The 20,596-nt window shown below is 34.5% G+C and overlaps 1 protein-coding gene across 4 annotated transcripts in view; it reads right to left on the minus strand.

Moving 5' to 3' along the window:
- Window positions 1-831: 831 nt before the first annotated feature.
- LOC149781911 (GRB10-interacting GYF protein 2-like) overlaps window positions 832-20,596 on the minus strand; it is a 128,213-nt gene continuing 108,448 nt past the window's right edge. For 3 of the 4 annotated variants that reach the window (XM_089936114.1, XM_089936113.1, XM_089936110.1), the window contains exons 25-29: window positions 19,127-19,232; window positions 15,454-15,550; window positions 12,176-12,222; window positions 10,512-10,628; window positions 832-6,078 (exon numbers count right to left, since the gene is read on the minus strand). In XM_089936114.1, coding sequence (XP_089792240.1) covers window positions 5,863-6,078; window positions 10,512-10,628; window positions 12,176-12,222; window positions 15,454-15,550; window positions 19,127-19,232 — 583 coding nt within the window. In that variant the 3' untranslated portion in view covers window positions 832-5,862. The remainder of the gene's footprint in view (window positions 6,079-10,511; window positions 10,629-12,175; window positions 12,223-15,453; window positions 15,551-19,126; window positions 19,233-20,596) is intronic. The other variant, XM_089936112.1, reaches the window with a different exon arrangement.

The following is a 20,596-nucleotide window of genomic DNA, read 5'->3' on the forward strand; positions in this document are numbered from 1 at the left end:
GTGCTCTGATGATATAGACTGTTCCACAGATTTTATGTCTGCTTATTATCAGTTACAGACTGTCACAGATTTTAACTGATTATTATCAGTTATAGACTGTCACACAGATTTTAACTGTCTGATCATTATCAGTTATAGACTTGCAGATTTTAACTGTCTGGTCATTATCAGTAAAAGACTGTTACACAGATTTTAACTCTAATCATTATCAGTTATAGAATGTTACACACATTTTAACTGATCATTATCAGATATAGGTGGTTACACTGATTTTAATTAATCATTATCAGTTATAGACTGCTACAAAAATTTTAACTTTCTGATCATTATCAGTTATAAAAGACTGCAGTTCACCGGTGGTCGTGCTTCCAACTTTCAGCTGATAAGAAGAAAAATATATTATCATATCTAATCTTCGCAAATAAATTGCAGAAAGGTGACAAAAGAATGCTCTGCCAAAGATGATTCTCTAAAACATGACTAATGTTTTAAGATACAGCCCATACAATACTTGTGTAGATGCCGAACAAGCTGATGTTAGTCCTTATTTATGGTCAAACTCTGACAAATGGATTACAAAAACTGAAGAATTCCTCAAATATGCAGTTTCATTTACTTCCAAGTCTTCCATGATAAATAGAAAATAATTTTGAAATGCTCTGTTTCTGTGGCATTTGTTTCCTTCAATGAATATGAAGTTACTTTAAAATTTGGTGATTCAAACAGTCAAAAACAGACAGACAAACAGCAAAACAAGATGAAAAAATAAAGGGTTAATATTCTCAAGGACATTTTTTATGTGGGATGAAAAAGAATAAAAGAACAAAAATATTATATAAAAATTCTCTTTATTTGCGAAGAGAATTTCTGTAAAGATCATTACATGTTATGACTTCTATCAAACAAGTTCAAAAATTGTAATTTTGCCATTTAAGTAAAGAAAGGTGAAAAAAGTAGAAATGTGTCCATACAGCACAGATGACCCCCACCAATAACATGCAATTAAATGGAGAATCTGGGCTAAGGTTCATATACTCCAAAATTTAGGTGAAACAAGATTTTATATTATGTTTTTCCAACACAGGAGGCTCACTATTATCTCTAAGAAGTTGCTGCATTTGTAAGATAACTAGCACTTCTGGTTTACACTATGTTAGCTCAATCTGGTCTATTGATGTGGTCCCAATCATCGTGTGTGTACAAGAAGAGAGAAAGAGTAAAACAGAGAAATAGCATGATTTAGTGTGAGTTCACTGTATTTCTGGTTGGTAATTATCAGATGTATAGATTAATGAAAATAAAAAAAAAGAAAAAAAAAAATAGGAGTAAAAAATACGCAACTGTTATCCCCAATATTATATTCATAATGCCCATGATCATACCCACCCAAAAGTCACGTGCTGTGATGGACGTTATAATGAGACAAATTAACCAAGTCAAATCATTTTGATCAATCTGCTGACTGTGAAATATGATTCAGTAACATGTTAGGTCATATGCCTGTTCACTCAAACTTTTAAAACAAATAAAAGAACTTATAAAATAAATAAAAGAAACATTGCATTGGTGGTATTTGCACACATTTGTATACATTTTTAGTAAAAAGTTTACATGCTTCTAAATTTAAAAAAAAAATCACTCACTCACATTTATAGGATTCTGATAGAGAAAAAGAATAGATTTGAATAGATTTGGTATAACTTGTTACCACTCATAAGTGTTGAATTTCTATGCATTCATATCTGTTTTATTTAATTTCCATCTTAATAAATATAGCATGAACAATGAGTAAATACAAAAATAAAGAAGCATCCTGAGGAATGTAGACTCATGTCAAAATATGTAAATCCCAATCATATCACCAGCATGGTGTAACATCTTAGGAAGAGGAAAGGAGTTAAGCCACTAAGGCTCACAGACAGAGCCAACATACGTAACATGTGATAATTAAATTTTGGAAGACCCCCGAATATCTGTTTCTGAACATTAGTATAATAGCTACAAATTCAACAAAAATTAATTTTGTGTTTACAAGTCTGAACAACAAAGTTTCCCTTTCAAGTGCCAAATAAAACTGGGGCAATAACTCTATAACATATGGCCAGAAAACTTTCAAAATCATACTTAGCCAGTTGTTTTATAAAATACCTAATATAAAATTTTATTTCAATCTGCTGAAATACTTCAGATGTTAATGAATGTAAATTGAAATGTGAAGATCTGAGTCAAAATTGAGCCTGACCTGGATCTTTATCTACAGCCTCAAACTAAATAAGATTTCAATTCATCAAGTCCTTTGAAAGTTCATGAAAGGAAACAAACTTGAAATGTCAAGTCATTACTCTGTTAAATTTTGCTTGAAAATTGCTAATACTCAACAACAGTTGGGACTTAATGTAAAACCTCATACCTAATTTCATTGAAATTGTTCAGGTCCTGCCAAATTATTGATCAAAAATGTGATGTGTGACAGATGAGGAGACCAGACAGACAGGTTGGGCAGACATGGGTAAGGCAATGTACCCCTTTCTTATATATATAACAGGGACATAAAATGCATGGTTTATTCGGTACATTACAGTTTTCTACAGGACTCTGTAGCTTGTACTTCGATCTACATCAGAACAAATAAACCCACTATATTGCTAAAATTTGCATGAGAATAATTCCCTCTTTGAAATATTTTAAGTTTTCAAAACAACATTTGTTTATTACAGTGAACACTCAATGTACTTCCGTTGTAGGCAAATTAATTCATTTGTGATGGTACGTTTTATTGTTTTCAGTCAGCTTGAGATACTTCCCAAAGAAATTAACAAACAAAAGTCATCTCCAATGCATTCACCTCCTTTGCAGACATACTCATCCAGCATCCCAGCATGCATTTGGATGAAGCTAGTCAATCTTATGAGGTTGTAGTCAAGGCTCCAAATTCATGGCATGGGTTTAACATTAGCTATGCCATTCACCTGGAATGGGAACCGATACAAAATCATTGGCATGAAGATTGAGAAGGTATGTTAAAAATTCAAAATATTTGACAGAAATAATTCATTTTCATACAAAGTTTAGAAACATGGTACTTTTATTTAGTCGGATATAGGAATACAAGCTACAGATGGTCCCATGGAAACTATTTTTACCTGCATACCAAAATATAAATGACTGGGAAAAACTTCAAATTATTTTAGTACAAGGCCTTAACACTTATGACGTTACAGCCATTTGGTCAAGAATCACCAGAAAAGTCACCATTCTTGCAGTGTGCTCTACCAAGGTTTCATTATAACAGCATCAGATATGGAAGCAGTTTAGAAATGAAAATAGTAGGTAAAATGAAACTAGTTTTCAACTGTATCAAAAAGGGTAGTGCATGCAAGGGCAAATACCTTACAAAGGTTCTACTGAATGTGATGTTTCTTTGATCTGTGCACTGCACATACCCTTCCACACATACACATTACCCAACTAATAAATACCAAAACATGATGACAGTAATGACCCTGCAGACCTGCCAACCCTAACAAGAGCATCTCAGTTAGGCAGCCGATTGTTTTCCTTAAGTTTGACTGATTTTCAGGAAGGGGAAACAAAACATGTACTGCTATTGTCAAGTTGGACAATGCGTATTTAAAAAGTAATTATAACTCTCGCCATGTGCCATACTCAAAACGACACGTTATATCCCATAATCGTAATTGTGTCCCCTCCTGGTCTTATTGTTTTATTCAGAACAATATGAATATTCCTTTTTCTTTTTCTGTACTGATTCTAAAATTTTTTTACGAGGTTTATGTTTTGCTTTTATCTTTAACATGTATCGGTAACATGGACCGTTTTTAAAAAATTTATAATCGATAATTTGAACATGCAGAAGCTATGCCTGGAAAAAATATGTGCAGTTTAAAGCTTCTGAGATACAAATATAAAGCTAGCCTGGTTCTCTAACTAGTTACACAAAAGATAATGTGAAACCTGTATCCAAATCAAACACAGGCTAGCCAATTATCCAGATTTTACAGCAACAATCATATTTCCGTAGTTTTTCCATAAGTCCATAGTTTGAGGTAATTTTCCTAAGACTTACAGCAAAATTGTAAGGGTTGGCAGGGCTGAACCTGGTGCTACCGCCAGAAAAATGAGATGCCACACAATGATGCATATGAAATTATTTTTAAAAACTTTCAGAAAGCATCATAAATGTACATCCAAAACTTCACAAATACACAGGGTTAGAAGTGAAATTAAATTTTAAAATTTGAGGTTTTTTGTTAAGGTTTAAAAAAAAATTTTGGGAGGTTCAAGAAACAAAACAGTTACAAGATTATCTCCATGGTGAGCATGACATTTATTACAACTCTAACAACTATCCAACAAATGATAGAATAAAATTACCAGACGTCTTTAATTTGCATGCTTTCTCAACCGCTTGGATAGCTTAATGAAAAACCAAGTGCAAAAACATTTTTTTTGTTGGTTCAGGTAAAGCATTCATCAATGTTTAAAATTTGTAATTTTTTTATTATTTACGTTTCCTTAAAAAAATGAAGGCTTTGTTTAGGTTTCTAAGGTGAAATGAAATTTTAGGTTTTTCAAAGTTCACTTCTAACCCTCAGTACATTACAACAGCTGTAAAAGTCTGTTTGAGCACAGCTATTTAGAACAAGGATCCAGGATGCTACACAAGATAGCAACAAAAATTTTTTTAAAATCATTCTTATATTGATTCCATCTTTATGTCTAATCGCTGTTTTGGGACTTGAATCCTGTGTTTTAATGTGCTTAAAAATAGTGTGGAGAATAAATATGTTGCCAGATATGGGAAGATAAATTATGCAAATAATAAATTTTCAGGAAAAATGCTATTAGAAGTTAATAACACTGCAGGAGGAAAATACAGAAACATATGGCTTAGCCTGGAGCAATGGATTAATGTGTCCATAAACACAACTCTTTACTCTAACCTTTGCATTTCACTTCTGACCCATATTCTATTATTCTTCAATAACCACCTGTTGAAAGCCAAGTTAGACAGACTGTGACAATCGAGTGGTAAATACATGGGCATTGTCAATAAAATTAGAACCCACCCACCCCCCCAACAAATGGAAATTTAAGACAGTTCTGTAGAAAAGATGACATCAATTTTGTTCATGTTGATAATGAAGTCATGACAAGGTGGTCTGCAACTTTGGCTTGAAGCGATAAAACAAAGACACATGTCCTATCCCTCTTAGAAAGTATGAGACTTTGGAAGAGATCACTGGAATAAAACTGATGTGTTCCAGCATAACTCCTCCTCCCCATTATGTATACTATTTCACCAGTCATAGTCAATAACAATTGTGCAACAATTTGGCATGTATGCTACATGCCAATAAAAGGGACAACTTTTACTTAACTGAATATCCATGCATCCATCCACAATTCATTCATCCATTTAGCCTTTCATAATTGTTTATACATACTTGCATCAAACCATCCACTAATTATTCAATAAATGTATCCATCCTTTCATTAATCAGTCCATTCATCCAGCCAGCAAAAGCTCTATATAACAAATATCACTGCATTCATTCAACAGGTATCACACAATTTTTAGGCTTAAAATTTCATTATTCCCCTGCAACAGTAATCTATTCTTGGACTGGCTTGAACTTCACTCGGCCTGCCAGTGCCATGAATCAGCTCTCATAAATGGTGGAATTGGGAGCAGCCCTTACAAATGAGAGCAGAAGATGTAGAATAGTCTCATCATCTTCCTGTTCCATCATCATGAATAAACACAAGCAGCACAAGTGGTAGGACAGGGGTCTATGAACCAAAACCAAAATCAAAATCCGAACAAAGATGTAATAACTCTCATTTCCCATCTACTGTGTCAAGTTCTCCAACATTGAATCGGTCTGGGGCTGCATGCACAGTGAATCCCAAGATACTGTTGTCAATTTTTGTCATCTTCTTCTTCTTCTTGCCTTTTCCTTTCTGTTCATCATTATTATCTGCTGTCGTGTTTGATGTGTGCTGCTGACGATGTTCATGTGGGTTGACAGCAGGTGCTGGGCCCCAAATACTGTCCTGAAAGAAAATTACAGGATCAATCTATCATATTATCAGTGATTTCCTGAAAGATTAAGGGTCTGCAAAATGCAGTGTCTCTCTGGCCTGTCAAGGATTCATGATGACAGTTTTCTCCTTAATGTAGTCTGCTTTGGAAATTAATGTTTATGGTGCTGCACTAATGTCATAAAGGTCATATAGGCTTTCAGAACAGACTGTTTCAGTAATGGGTGTCATTTTTGATTAGAAATACAGTGGAACCACGCTATAACACGATAAATGGGGTCCAAAAAATTGGATAGCATTAATAGCAGTCATGTTAATGTGGGGTTTTGACAGTATTTTCCTTTCTTTCAGAGAAGAACTCATTGGCACATATACATGTATTCATGTCTAACGTATATCATGAATAGGGTATCAACAACGTTTACTATTGTGCCGTTGAGACATGCAGTTCATCCATAATGCATGCAATTCCACTGAAAAATTGCACACATATTTTAAATATTCAGTAATTTTGTTTCAGATCATTGTGTCTGAATTCAACGTCTAATATATAGCATGAACAGAGTATTAACACTATTTACTTGCCGTCTGATATCATACCATTGGAGCTTACATTTAATCCATAATACATGTAATATGTAATTCCATTGCAAAAATTGCATGCATATTTAAACTATTCAATAATTTTGTCACACATCAGTATGTGTCTGAATTCATTGGGAAAAATTAACAACATAATTAGGTTAAGAAAGATGAAGCACATGTACGGTTCATTATGTTCCAGAGTCTATGAATGGTGTCTGTAAAAATTTCATACTGGTAAAATTTTCTCATATGAGTTTCCGTTTACATTTATCCATTGCAAATTTCCAACAATTAACACTTGTACGCCTATTCTTTTGAACAACTACAACAAGAATAATTAACAATCAACATATGCTTTCCGTGTGCATATAACTTTTACTTCAGATTTTGTGAATAACGAAAGATACGCGTGAAAACTACTATACAAATCACTGCACAAAGTGCAGAGAACGACTTGGCATTTGTGAACTTGCTTTTCCATAATGGTAAAATATTTTTATAAAAAATAGGAAACGAGCTCATAAACAAATACCATATACATGTAAAACCTGAGAACTAAGTGCAGTAGGCCTGCATTGGTCACGAGTCACTTTTATAAATCTTTTATCAACCGCTGCATTGTCTGGTGCTTGGTTGTGAATGCAGTTAAAAAAGAAACACGTCGGCTATTGTTGGAGCATTGATTGTATACAGAATTAATTGAAGACAATCACAAAGAAGACTTACTGGCTTTACTCATGGATCAGTAAAAAGTAACATTACCGATAATGTTTATTTTGGCATAACACTTCAAGAACCTGGTGAAATTGTCAAATTTCAGAAGCCATGCCACGATCGTATTAAATTCAAATTCGTACGCGAACTCTTCCCCAAAATGATAATAAACGTTTTCCACACTGTCTCTTACTTTTAAAAAAATATTTTTCTGAATACGAGAAAAATACAGGAACATGTATTTCAAATTTCAGGAACCATGCCATGATCATATTATATTCAAATTCATATGCGATCTCTTCCCCAAAATGTAATATATTTTTTATACACTATTTCACGTACTTTGAACATAAAACACTTTTTCATGTGCAAATGAATATATACAATTTTGGAAGCCACGACCCCGTTATATCTAAATTCGCGTTAATGCAGGGTCGCACTGTACCTTTGAATGGCAATTATTCACTTTATTTGGATCTTCATACATCCACATTACTCTGGAAGGTCATTATTTACATGCCCCAAGATATGTTGCAAAATCAATGTTAAATTACATGGACATTTTTGGACAAGGTCAACCTAAAGTTGTGACCCAGTACAAACTGAATTGCATGTCACATGCCATGATATCACAATTGTTGTTGTTGTTATGGGGTTTAACACCATTTTTCAGCACAAGATAGGCTATACATGGCGAACGGTATTAATGGTGGAGGAAGAACTAGGGAAAACCCTGGAAAGAACCACCGACCCACGAGAAGCTACCGGCAAGCTTTCTCACATATCCACATTGGCCGAGCCTGAGACTCGAACCTACGCAGACAGAGGTGAGATGGCAGTGATCCGTGACGGAGAACGCTTTAGACCACTCGGCCACTCGGGGCCCCATGATATCACAATAACAGCAGTGAGTGTGGAAAACAAATTTGTATTACCCTGTTATTTGTTATGATAGATCCAATGTCCTCTTTTCTTGAATCAGTTTGGTACCTGGCCACCAATGTAGAAGTACACAGTGATCAATAATTTTGGTCTGGGAGATTTTAGATGACATTTAAGGTACAGAGCATTCAACAATCAGGACTGAATGAATTTTGGTTAAACTATTTTTGTATTAAAGTTTAAAACAACAATAAATACTTAACTTGAGTCAATGTGCCTACATAATTACCACACTGACATATGCTTTAGAAGATGTGATCATTACATTATAATATCTATATGAATCTTATGAATGTTGCGATGTAATTTTTGTAATTGAAATGACATTTCTGTGGAAGAAAATGATAGTCAATAAGAACACAAGAAGCTTTGGTTACCGACCTGTAGAAATGCGATGCAATTGTATTTCTCATTCAGCTATTATTTAATGGGCAATCTGTTGTAGCATGGATATAACTTACTTTTCTGAACAATGACCTTTACTTGGGAATTCATCTAAGATTAGCACAAGAAGACGCATACCAGCTCATAAATTTTTAAGTGATTTTAGATTGCTTGGACCCTTAGCTATGTAAAAATATTAGTTGCTCAAAGATGTTATATATACCATTCACATGCGCTCTTCCTTGAGCTAACAAGACAGGAAACCAAAGTATACTGGCATACAAATAAAGGCATATGTCACTATTTTACTTAATTTTCTGCTGAACACAGCACTTTTGTGTAAGCTTATATGATATCTGAAAGGTTCTACCAGACTCTTAATGATAACTCTGCCACTGCTGCTGCTGAAATAGTGACACCTGTATCTTGCCTATACTAACAAGATCAGCATAATAAACCAGATAAATTAGTTACATAATGTAAACTGCTGCATAAAAATAATCAATCAGCATCACAATGATTTATTATACTGTTGTGACACAATGTGTGTGCATGTATGTGTGTGTGATTTGGATTTTTACCGTAGCTTAAATTTTTTCCCAGTCATATCACTATGATGTCTGCAGCGTGACAGTTTATAGCGATGTCTAGCACTAGGGCATTATGCCACAGACATGTAGCATCATGTCCCACCTAGTCACATTATCTTGACACCAGGCTGACCAGTCCTAAAACTAGCCTCTTAATGCTGAGTGCCTAACGAGGCAGCTGCAAGTACCATTTTTAAAAGTCTATGGTATGACTGCCAGGGTTCGAACTCATGACCTTCCTGCATCCGAGGTGGATGCTTTAACCATCAGACCACCGGAGCAGTCTTTTCACAATGTGTCCTAACACCAAGAAGTAAAATACTACAACAGGAACGAGTTACATAAAGTCTTGGTTAGTATGTCATTTTTGTGATAAATAAAATCCAATATTTGTGTTCTTTTGTTTTTACAAAATGTGATGCATAAAAACACTGAATTATGCTGAATAAGCTTACATGGAGTCTGCGATTAAAATTTCACAAGAGACGGGTTACGAGTCAAAGCCAATGGAAAATCTTGGGCTAGCAATAAAAATTGTCTGCTAATGGGATTCCATCAAAATCTAAGTGAAAGGTATGGACCAGAGTCCAGACATAACACTAAATAAAGCTTGGGAATCTGTCCCCCCATTTCACTAAACATGTCTAAACGTTTTCACCAATTGCAACTTTTTAATATCTTTCTTACTGTTGGTTGGTAACAATGATCATTTTCAAAGAACACCAAGGATTTTAAAAAATCATGCATTTTCCTCGAAGTCTTGTATCTTTGAGAAGATTCAGAGGATGTCATAAGATTTCAGGAATTCCTCAAATCTTTTTTTTAAAGATTTAGAGATTTCCTCATGTTTTACTCAAAACAAATGAGTGCTTCTGCATCATTTTCACTACTCTACTGTAGAAAAAAATATCTGCTGTTTGAATTACGATGTGCAAGATAACATCAAATCTTAATTTGAGGAGAAATTTGGAGAATTTTAGCAAGACCAGGACCTGTTGCATGAGACTAAACTAAGCTGTTTAACATCTTCACCTGAGTGCATCCACTCTGAAAGTTTCAATTAAATATGTGCTAGTTTTAAAACAGTTATATCAAAAACAGGGAGACAACTGCTCAACATGACAATGCATAAAGTAAATTATATAAAACACCTGTTTCACAGAGGATGGGTATAACAACTGAAGACAAGAAAAATTATATTCACAGTATGAAATGAAAGCTTGCATGTACCTCCTGAGTCACCGGTTTAGATTTGTTTTTGTACTGGCTCCTCTTCTCCAGGAACTGTTTGGCAAAATCATGTGCAGCCTTGGTTTCTCCCAGGTATGATTTCACATAGTCATACACCTGGCCAAAAAAGATGTCATGGATCAATATCAATTCTATAAAACCTTTCAATTTAAAATGTATCATCCTTATGTCTCATATAGTCTGGAAGTTGTTTTTCAAGAATTTTCAATGATTTTTGAAGGACAATTTTTTCCTACAGAAACTTAACTTTCTCCATGTTACTTTAATACTTCAAAAAATACTTACCCCAACCCTGCCAAAAAAAAGCCCCCAAGTTCCTCCAAGGGACTAATGCTTCACTGTCATAATAGAATTTTCTGGAATTCATGAAATGACCTTATCTTTTTTAATAGCCAAGTGTTGAAAGTATCTGATATTTTTCTGCAACATCAAGACTCTCAAATTAGCAGTAGTTGTGCCTGTATTGGATGTCAGTTTGGCACCTTTTCCTTATAAAACTGACTATAAGCCTTTTGGTGAAAGCACATTATCAATGTAACTAACCATCAATTGCTGTCAGATCTGCAACATTAATGACCAGCTAGACATCATAAGCCTTTCAATGAAAATACCATGTTGATATTACCTTTCATGCTAGAGTAGTTTTAAGATTTTCAAGATGGCCACTGTGGGGACCATATTGGGTGTCTGAGCAGCACCATTTTCATTTAATATGTTCATTCAACAAACATCATATGAAGTCTTTCAGAAAACAAAACCTTAATGTTGGCAACTACCATCCATTCAGGTAGAGTAGTGATACAAAGATTTTAATGGCGACTGTGATGGCTATAACAGACATGCAAACAGCATAGTTTTCAATAAGGACCAACAAAGAAGTCTTCTGGAGAAAACCCCCCATGTCAATATGATTTTCTATTCCATAGTAGCAGTAACAAGATTTCAAGATGGCTGCTGTGGCATTAGATTGGCACCACTTTCATTTAGGACCAACAAGACATATAAGAGTCTTTCAACAGACCCATTCAGGAGGAGTAGCAATAGCAAGATTTTCAAGATGACTGCAGTGGTGGCCATATTTGATGTCTAAGCAACACATGAAAGTGTTTGTAAAGTTTCATGACAATCCTCAAGCATTTTAAGAGTATGGACAACAAACTGGTACTAACAGACAGACAATATATGATGGTCAACAGACCATCCCATAAGCAAGCCTACTCTGTGACCAGTAGAGCAAAAACTAGATTAATGGTGCCACTATAGTAAAGGGGCACTCCATCTGGTACCTCCCCAAACTATGTGTGTTCTGATCCACCCTTTTCTATCAAGTTTTATTCATCTATTTATTTATTAAATATTATAGAAAACACATATATAGAACAAAATTCCTTTTTTAGAAAGGGAGGTATTTTATGAAGTTTTGTATTCCCTCCGATAAATACCAGGAATATTTCAACAAATGTAAGGATTTTTCAAAAATATAATTTTACCCATATTCATGGACTCTTCAAAGCAACTCCTCAAATTCAAGGATTTTTCAAGATTGTACAAACCATGCTCTTGGCAATTTTGTGAAACAAAAGATAATAGTACAGTAAGGTGTACAGAGAAACACAAAAAAAATCAGACAAGATGACACATACCTCATATGGCGATTCAACTTCTTGAAGAAAGGCAATAAACGTTGGGACTGAAAGCAAAAGTTTAATTGGTTATGATTTAGGTTTGATGCTTTGATTCCACATCACATTTTCAAAAGGAACACGCAATTATACAAGTTCCAAGCAGAGCACAAATCTGGTCAGCAAATGTTACCTCCATATAAAATACAATCCTATGCTTGGAAGATAATATATTGCTAAGTAAAATGTATGTTATTCTTAGAAATTAAATTCAATAGATGTATGTATGTATGTATGTATGTATGCATGTATGTATCTCTGTATGTATGTAATAATTGCCCACTGAACTTAGACACAAATACACAGTGATCACATTCAAGAGGGCTCTCAAAACTCACTTATTTCAACTGCAAGAACAAACTTAAAGACCTAATAATGTTTCCTACCTTAAATATTCTCAGCATGTTTTTTATATATAAATATTTTCTCATTTCATGGTGTTTGTTTTTGTAATCATATCATCATATGTTTTTTATCTAATAGGTGTTGTCTAATGTTGTAAAGTGCTTAGATCTTCTAAAGATTAGGCGCTATACAAAGTCCTCATTATTATTATTATTATTATGTACGTATGAAATTGGATGTACACAAATCATGAAAATAATGTCAACGAATCTTGCAAATATTGTAAATGATACATACAGGAAGATACTCTGAATTTCTTTCTAAACAGACAGATGAAATGGTGTCAAACAGTCTCGAACAAAAGACCAGGAAGTTGACAGACATAAAATATTCGGTTACATGATAATCGTTACGATTTGAAATGGCGCTAAATAATATGGTCATTTAGCTCTAGTTCAGTCAACATCAAAACCACACAATAATAAGATAACATAGTCTGTAATTCAACATATAATCAACTTACTACAAATAAACTCTGATTCACAGTATACAACAGTCCCAAACTAGTAGCAGGCGGTGGTGAAGAGGGTCGTCTTTAAACCAAAATGTGCAATAGCACTTGAATTTAATGGTTGATTTGGTGGCTCTATAATTACAAAATCCCTACATGGTACTGACCTACGTATAACTACGTCATAATCTTGGTTAAATGTCTATATAGAACACCCCTGATTACTTAGCCAAGCAGATTCTTGATTGATATTTACTTGTAATTTTTTTGTTTAAACTACAGTGCTACACAATATGAAGTATATTAGCTATCAATTTCATTACTGAAAATTATTTATATTAAAAAAAACTAAGATAGATTTGCTGTATGTATGTGTGTGTGTATGTATGTATGTACATACATATCAGACCTGCCAACCCTGACGAGTCCGTCTCAGTAAGGCAGTTGATTTTTTGCCGTAAGATTTACCAGTTTTCAGTAAGATGTAACAATCTATCAATAACTGCTATTGTAAAGCTGGAAAACATAATTAAAAGTTTGATGCATTGACGATAAACATTATGTTCAACTGAAAAGTTTGTAATGTACGTATAAACTTGATTTACCACTAGTACAGTTGTACAAACTCTAGTTCCAAACCCTATGCAGCTCAATGACTTGTTGCTATCTCTCAACTTGACATAATTCGTGGAAAATTAATTCCATTTCACATGACTATGGCAATCATATCTCCCCCCACGAGACATACTCAAATTGTTAAGTGATGTCCAATGCAAGTAATCTCTGCTTTCTAGCTTTTATTCACAAGAATCGGAATACTCCTTTTTATTCTTTTATGTTGATTATTAACACTTTTCTAGAAGCTTATTTTCCCCTTCATCTTAAACATGCATTGCTTTCTGGACACCATTTAAAAAAATTTCTATAATCAACAGTTTAATCATGCAGACACTTCGCATGAACAAATAGGTGCAGTTTAAAGTGTCTGGGGTGCTGCTGTAAAATTAGTCTGGTTCCCATATTTTACTATCTTTAAGATGAAACCCTGATGCAAATAAAACACAACTGAACCAATTATCTCGATTTGTCAGCAACGATAATTTTTCCATATTTTTTACTAGTATGCCGTAAGTCCATATTTTCATAAGACTTACAGCGAAATCATAAGAGTTGGCAGGTCTGATGTATGTATGTATAGATGTATGTATCTATGCATGTATCTGTATTTATGTGTTGTTAACACCTCTGCATAAGAATGGTCAAATGGTGTCAATCATCAATTCTAAAAATGTAACAACAAACAACGCACAAAAGCTTTGGGAATATAAACCCTTCCAAATAAAAATAAAGATCACGTACAACAATCTCAAATGAAAATATGTACAGTATGGATAAAAATGTTGGCAATTCTGGAAATAGGATATAAAATATAATACATAATGGTAAAAACATGCAAGGAAAGCAACCCCTATGGTCCACTACATTGAATTTCGTTAGCCTTTTTGCTTCAAGACCCTACCTATTATTTAATTTTTTATTATTATTACTCACTTATTACATCATCAATGTAATTACATTAACCTAAAACTAGTATTTATGTTCTTATTTAATATGCATTAAAATTTTGTCAAAGTACAAAAACACAGTCCTAATGGCCAGGTGAACTAAAAAGCAACAGAATCTCAGATATTGTTGTCAAAAATGCAGCTGTGAATAAATATCAGTTTTTTCATGATGAATAAAATTCTAAGAAAATAAGTGACATTTCTCTGTTCTCCAAATCTGTGTAGAAATGTCTTTCTATCAAACTCTGTTTTCAGTTATGTAAACCAAGCATGATTTGTACATAGAGAATTAAAGACCATGACTGTAACCTTTGTCCTAATTCACAGAAAACATTACATTCATAAGATCTAATGATAAACACTGACTTCCCTACACAGATCTACCATACTGAATGCTGACCCGATCTAGCCTAAAAGATTTAAGGGAGGTTATTTAAAAAAATAAATTGGCAGAACACATTAAACCCACAATGTGGTACAAAAAAATTCTTTAAGTCAATATCCAACTACTGAAAGTGCATTCTATAACCTTAACAATCCCTCCAAATTCTATTTTTTTTGACATTGAACACTATGTTTTAGTCACAATATGTAATTTGTTAATAGATTTCTTCATTAATGAACTTTGTTGTACGCATCGTCCATCAGTGCAACTTTCGATATCTCATTTCATGTGTTTTCTACAGGCACAAGAGATGTACCCATGTTCAACTGGAATATTTCGAAAAGAAAATAAAAAATCTTTCTAATGCTCTTCCTCCAACCTTCCAAATAGAGTCAACACAGCAAAAATGTGAAAGGCTGTTTGACAATCTTACCATCAACTGAGGTAGCCATATTTCTCAAGGTGTTCTCACACCACCGAGTAAAATCGTCTGCAGGCTTGAGTGCTTGAAACAGTCTTTGTGCAGCCTCCTGAAATAAAACACAAACAGATGTGTAAAGGGCACTTACAAGGTTCATTTAGAAATTTCAAACTGAAATTTAATTTAAGGACTTAATTTGTCAGTTACACTGACATATACACTGGCCTAATTTCAAACCTATGCCAATTTGTAATGTTTGCAAGAAAAATCTTTCCGTCTGAGTAAATGATATCAAGCCAGGGATACTTATCAACCCAACATGACTGAACATCTCTTTGACTCTCAGTTGTATTGTGTTTGACATGTTTTGCTTCCGCTGGGTTTTGTTTATGTCTCTCTGGCAGAATAGCTACCTCAGAGTCAGTGGCAGGCTTATGTCTTATCCTTCCACAATGACATAAATTTTTCTTTCTTGAATCTTCCTTATGGCCTTATTTGAGGTAATAATTTAGTAAACTCATTTTATCCCAATACAATTGATCCTCTCATCTGACAAATACTACTAAACAAATCACAACATACATGCTGTCATTTAATTTTAAACGCACAGCTTCTAAAGGTTAGTCATTTCGCTTCAAACATAATACTGCATGTTAAATGTTGATCCTCTGTATAATCAATTAAAAACATTTAAAAAACTGATTAAAGTGTGACCCCGCTATAGCATGAACCATTAAATCCAATGGTCTAAGCCAACAAAAAAGGTGTGTTGCTGGGCCATAGAGACCATCCACAGTGGATGCATTCAGAGGAGGCCATTGCGGAGCAGCTATGCAAGTCACGCTGTGTAAACCAAGGTGTTCTGAACCCCCTCCCTACCCCCGACTCATAAAGAATTCCACTCTATGCTGGAAATATTTGAGGGCTCAAATGAATGCAGTATGCTTGGGAGAACAGATGTGTAAAATATTCCATACAAAGATGGACAAAATACTGAGAGTGAGTGATATGAATCAGCACATAGTGGCATTGTAGTCAATAGCCATTGTAAAAGCACAGGGGTTGATACTGAGTGATTGAGAATAAATGGAAATGCAGAAAACACGTACATGGTTCACAGAAGTGCAAAAGGAAGAAATTTGTGTTAAGGTAGATCAATGGTAATAACATGAATGCAGGTGCAGGTTAAATTAAGACTGATACCAAACTCAGCCCTCTTAATGGAAAGCCTTACCAATCATGTCTGAATTCGGAACATTAGTGTGCCTATGTCTCTGCTGAGCCAGTATAGTTCCATAACTAGTCGAAACTTTCATTAGTTTTTGGCACCATGAAAAGTTTGGCTTGTGAATTATCTCAACTTGGACAGCAAACAGCATATCTCCCTTCTGGATAATCTCTGCTTGCTCAGAATCAGTTACAACTTAAGTCATAGAACGAATTTACAAATGTGAGGCTCTCATTTAAGAAAAGCTGAACGAATTTACAAATGTGAGGCTCTCATTTACGAAAAGCTGAAGCCCCACCAAAACGATTTGGATCATTCATTCATTTTCAGGATAACGGTCAATCCAAGCCTGATGAAAATAAAGAAGACTGGTGCCAACTTCAGACTGTCAAGAGACACCTGGGCAGAGTGACCAGTGGAGAATAAGTGACTTATGGGAGTAGAAACTGGGCTTCACTCCTCTCTATATTGCTGTTTGCAAAACTGACAGGCCTGTTGCCACCTAAAATTGGGCTAAAGGTGAAGTAACTGCTGCTGAATGCTGATCAGTCTCTTCTTCTGCCTCCGCTGAAGCTAAGAATTAAATGGGCAAAGGGAAGGAAGAAAGCAACGTGAGCTAAACAGGTAGTTCTTAGTCCTATTCTGCAATGACAATACATACTCTTGATAAAGTACACTTAGTGTCAGCGAGGCAAAAATTATGCACGTCCTCAGCAACTTTAATTGTTGTGTGTGTATTGGTTTCTTTGTGTACTTGAAATATCATTATTTTTTTTATACTAATAAACAAAGAATAACCAGGAAGGGTGCTAACTGTGCCAAGGAAGGAGAGAAATAAACCAAAATGCATACATGAATGCAGTGTCTTTTATAACATGAATCTGGATATAACAGGAATGTCACATTATGTGGCATGGCTCCCAAAATTTCATATACATGTATAAAAATTGAGAACAGCTGTTGCCATGTGAAGGTCAGAGACAAAGTAAACCAAATGCACAAAACAGGCAAAAAGGTGATACAAAATAAAAATGTAAAGTTACCAATGCTTTTAGTAATTTCAGCATTACAATACTATACTATCTTCACTGTTGGATGGATGAACCAAAGTGAAATTCAACAGATACAAGAGGAGATGGTAATATACTACTGACAGAGTGAGTGACCTGTATATTTAACAAAGCTTTAACAATTTTTCAGTCGTATCATTAAAATGTCTGCAGTGTGGCAGTTTATAGTGATGTCGAGCACTGGGGCATCATGCCACAGACATGTAGCATCATGTCCCACCCAGCTGCATTATCCTGACACCAGGCCGACCAGTCCTAACACTAACCTCTTAATGCTGAGCACCTATTGAGGCATCTGTTTGTACCAGTTTTATGTCTTTGGTATGATTCGGCAGGAATTCAAGCCAGCAACCTCCCGCATCAGAGGCAGATGCTCTAACTGCTACTGACAGCATGAATGCAAATGCTTAAATTAAAGAACAGCTGGTATATGGGTGGCCACCTAGTGGTTGCTTTAAAAAAAAAAAGCAGCTGGTATACGGGTAGCCATCTAGTGGTGGCAAGGGGGACTACAGGGTAATTAAAATGGTATCTTGGAAGAGTTTATTCCCACATATGACACTTTTTTAAGTCTATAGGACATATGGATGTGAAAGACAGAATTTGTTGGGTCTTTCAGCAGGAAGGCTAGATTTGAGAGGTAGCAGAGATCAATTCCTAATGTTTCTGTATTTGGCAAATGTGCTTGAGAGAGAAACATTCAATTTTTGCAAAACAACACTACCAGTCACATGGCAGCATCAACATAATGCTTTGGCTAACCACAGGCCCATACCTCATTTCCAACAAACCTGTACTGGACAAGTTGGACAGGTTATTAAGCAATGTCAAAATCATGTGAGGAACCTTTCAAAATTCGGAGTATACTCATTATAGAAATAGAAAAACGTGCCACAATAAAAAAATTATGAGATTTGTTGATTCTCTAGGACAAATAATTCTAACCATTGTAGCTACAAATAGTGCCAATACACAGCTGTAACTTTGTGAATTGTCAACTATTTTTTATTTTCATAACTTACAGCCAGTGAATAAATCCAGGTGTGAAATAATTAGGAAAAAACATATTTTCTGTATATAATGGTTAATTTGCATCATGACATAGATTTTAATAACGTCAGTAAAACAGTTTGGAAAGTAAATTCATGTTCTAAAAGTGGTTGTTATTTTACAAAAAGATTTAAAAAAAAACAAATTATCAGATGTAAAATATTTGTATTTTTAGAGATAACTTAAAAATGATTCTTTGTCTCAACAGGCAGGTATCCATGGGGTACAAATATTGGGATTTTTTATCTGAGATTCAAGAAGGAATTCTTAATGGGCACATGTTCTTTATAAATGACTGTCCTTGAAATAAGTTTTACTGTATACATTATTTCCTTACCTCATCCTTATTGGACTTGACAGGTTTTGATTTAATGGTATTGACATTTCTGTTTTGGCCTGAAACAGCTCCCAATGCAGGAAAATCTGCAGAACCTTTGTTGCTACTGAAAAAAATTTCATATACATGCAAATACTAATAAGACATAGCCATATAAAATGTACATGAACCCAAAAGAAACTACTGAAAACTAAAATATACAAAGTTTTGAAAATTAGATGTTTAGCGGGATAATTATATCCAACTTGAGACAATGAGTGGAAAGGATGTTATTTCTTGTACCATGTTCCATCAAAACACATGATCCCATTAAAATGGCAGTTAATTCTCTTAGGTTACATAACATAATAAATGAATACATCCGTAACACAAATTTTAACACCAGATATTGTATCCTCTAAACTACCGAAGAGGCATGTCTGACTACTGCAGACATTTAACAATAATTACCCAAGATCAAGTGTGTTTCAAAATAAAGTATAAAATGACATTTCAATGACCATGATATCTTGCAGTTGGTCAAGTGTGGTATCCCCCAAAAGAGCCCCAAATGAATCTAATATCACGCACCTGGCTCACATAAGAAATGATTATTATATGCAAATGTCACTCAGATTTATCTAACAGCTAAACTGATATAAGTATATATACCAAATGTAATTATCAAATATGATCAGAAATACATCTTCTACAGTTGTAATACCTGCAGAATGAGCAAATTTAGATGCAGAAATTCCTCATCGGAATCTTGATGTGAGCTTATAACTGAGTCTGATTACATCTTACCAGAAATACTGTCTCAACAAACTTTGACAACCAGAAAGTCTCATTAATACAAACAGCTCTAACTAATAATCAAAACAGTTTGAGATCTTGATGATATGATACCATACACAAACTCAGATCAAAATCTAACCAGAACTATAACCTCTAGAGTTGAAGTAACCTCAACCAATCAGATGCAAGATGATCTCATTAATATGCATGGATGCTACTCTCAAGTAAAATGGTAATAAATTCAGTCGATGAGATGACAGATCAGTTCAAAAATGTGCATAGATCTCGCTTACTGTTAAACCTGTCCAAGATCATGATGAAATTAGGTTATGTGCCATATTTGATCAACAGCTGATAAACAATTGTCCATTTAGAGTGGTAACTATTTCAGCATTTTAGATGCAAGACCACTTAATTAATGCCTTTGTATCACTCTTCATCAAACTCATCCAAAATCTCTGATAACATGCATTCAAGCCTACATACAAATGTGATCAAAATATCATTAAAATCAAAGTCTCTAATGTCCTGAGAAACTCAGCCAATCACATGTAAGAGTGCCTTATTAATAAGGACAGATCTCACTCATTATCTGAGATTTGATGATATAACCAAGATTCCAAGTCTGTCCAAAATCTGACCACTACAAGCTCAACCTACCTGGTGCTAAATAACCTCAATAATATTTATAGA

The sequence above is a fragment of the Sinohyriopsis cumingii genome, chromosome 15, assembly GCF_028554795.1.
Source record: "Sinohyriopsis cumingii isolate HCF-2022 chromosome 15, ASM2855479v2, whole genome shotgun sequence".
Taxonomy (NCBI): domain Eukaryota; kingdom Metazoa; phylum Mollusca; class Bivalvia; order Unionida; family Unionidae; genus Sinohyriopsis; species Sinohyriopsis cumingii.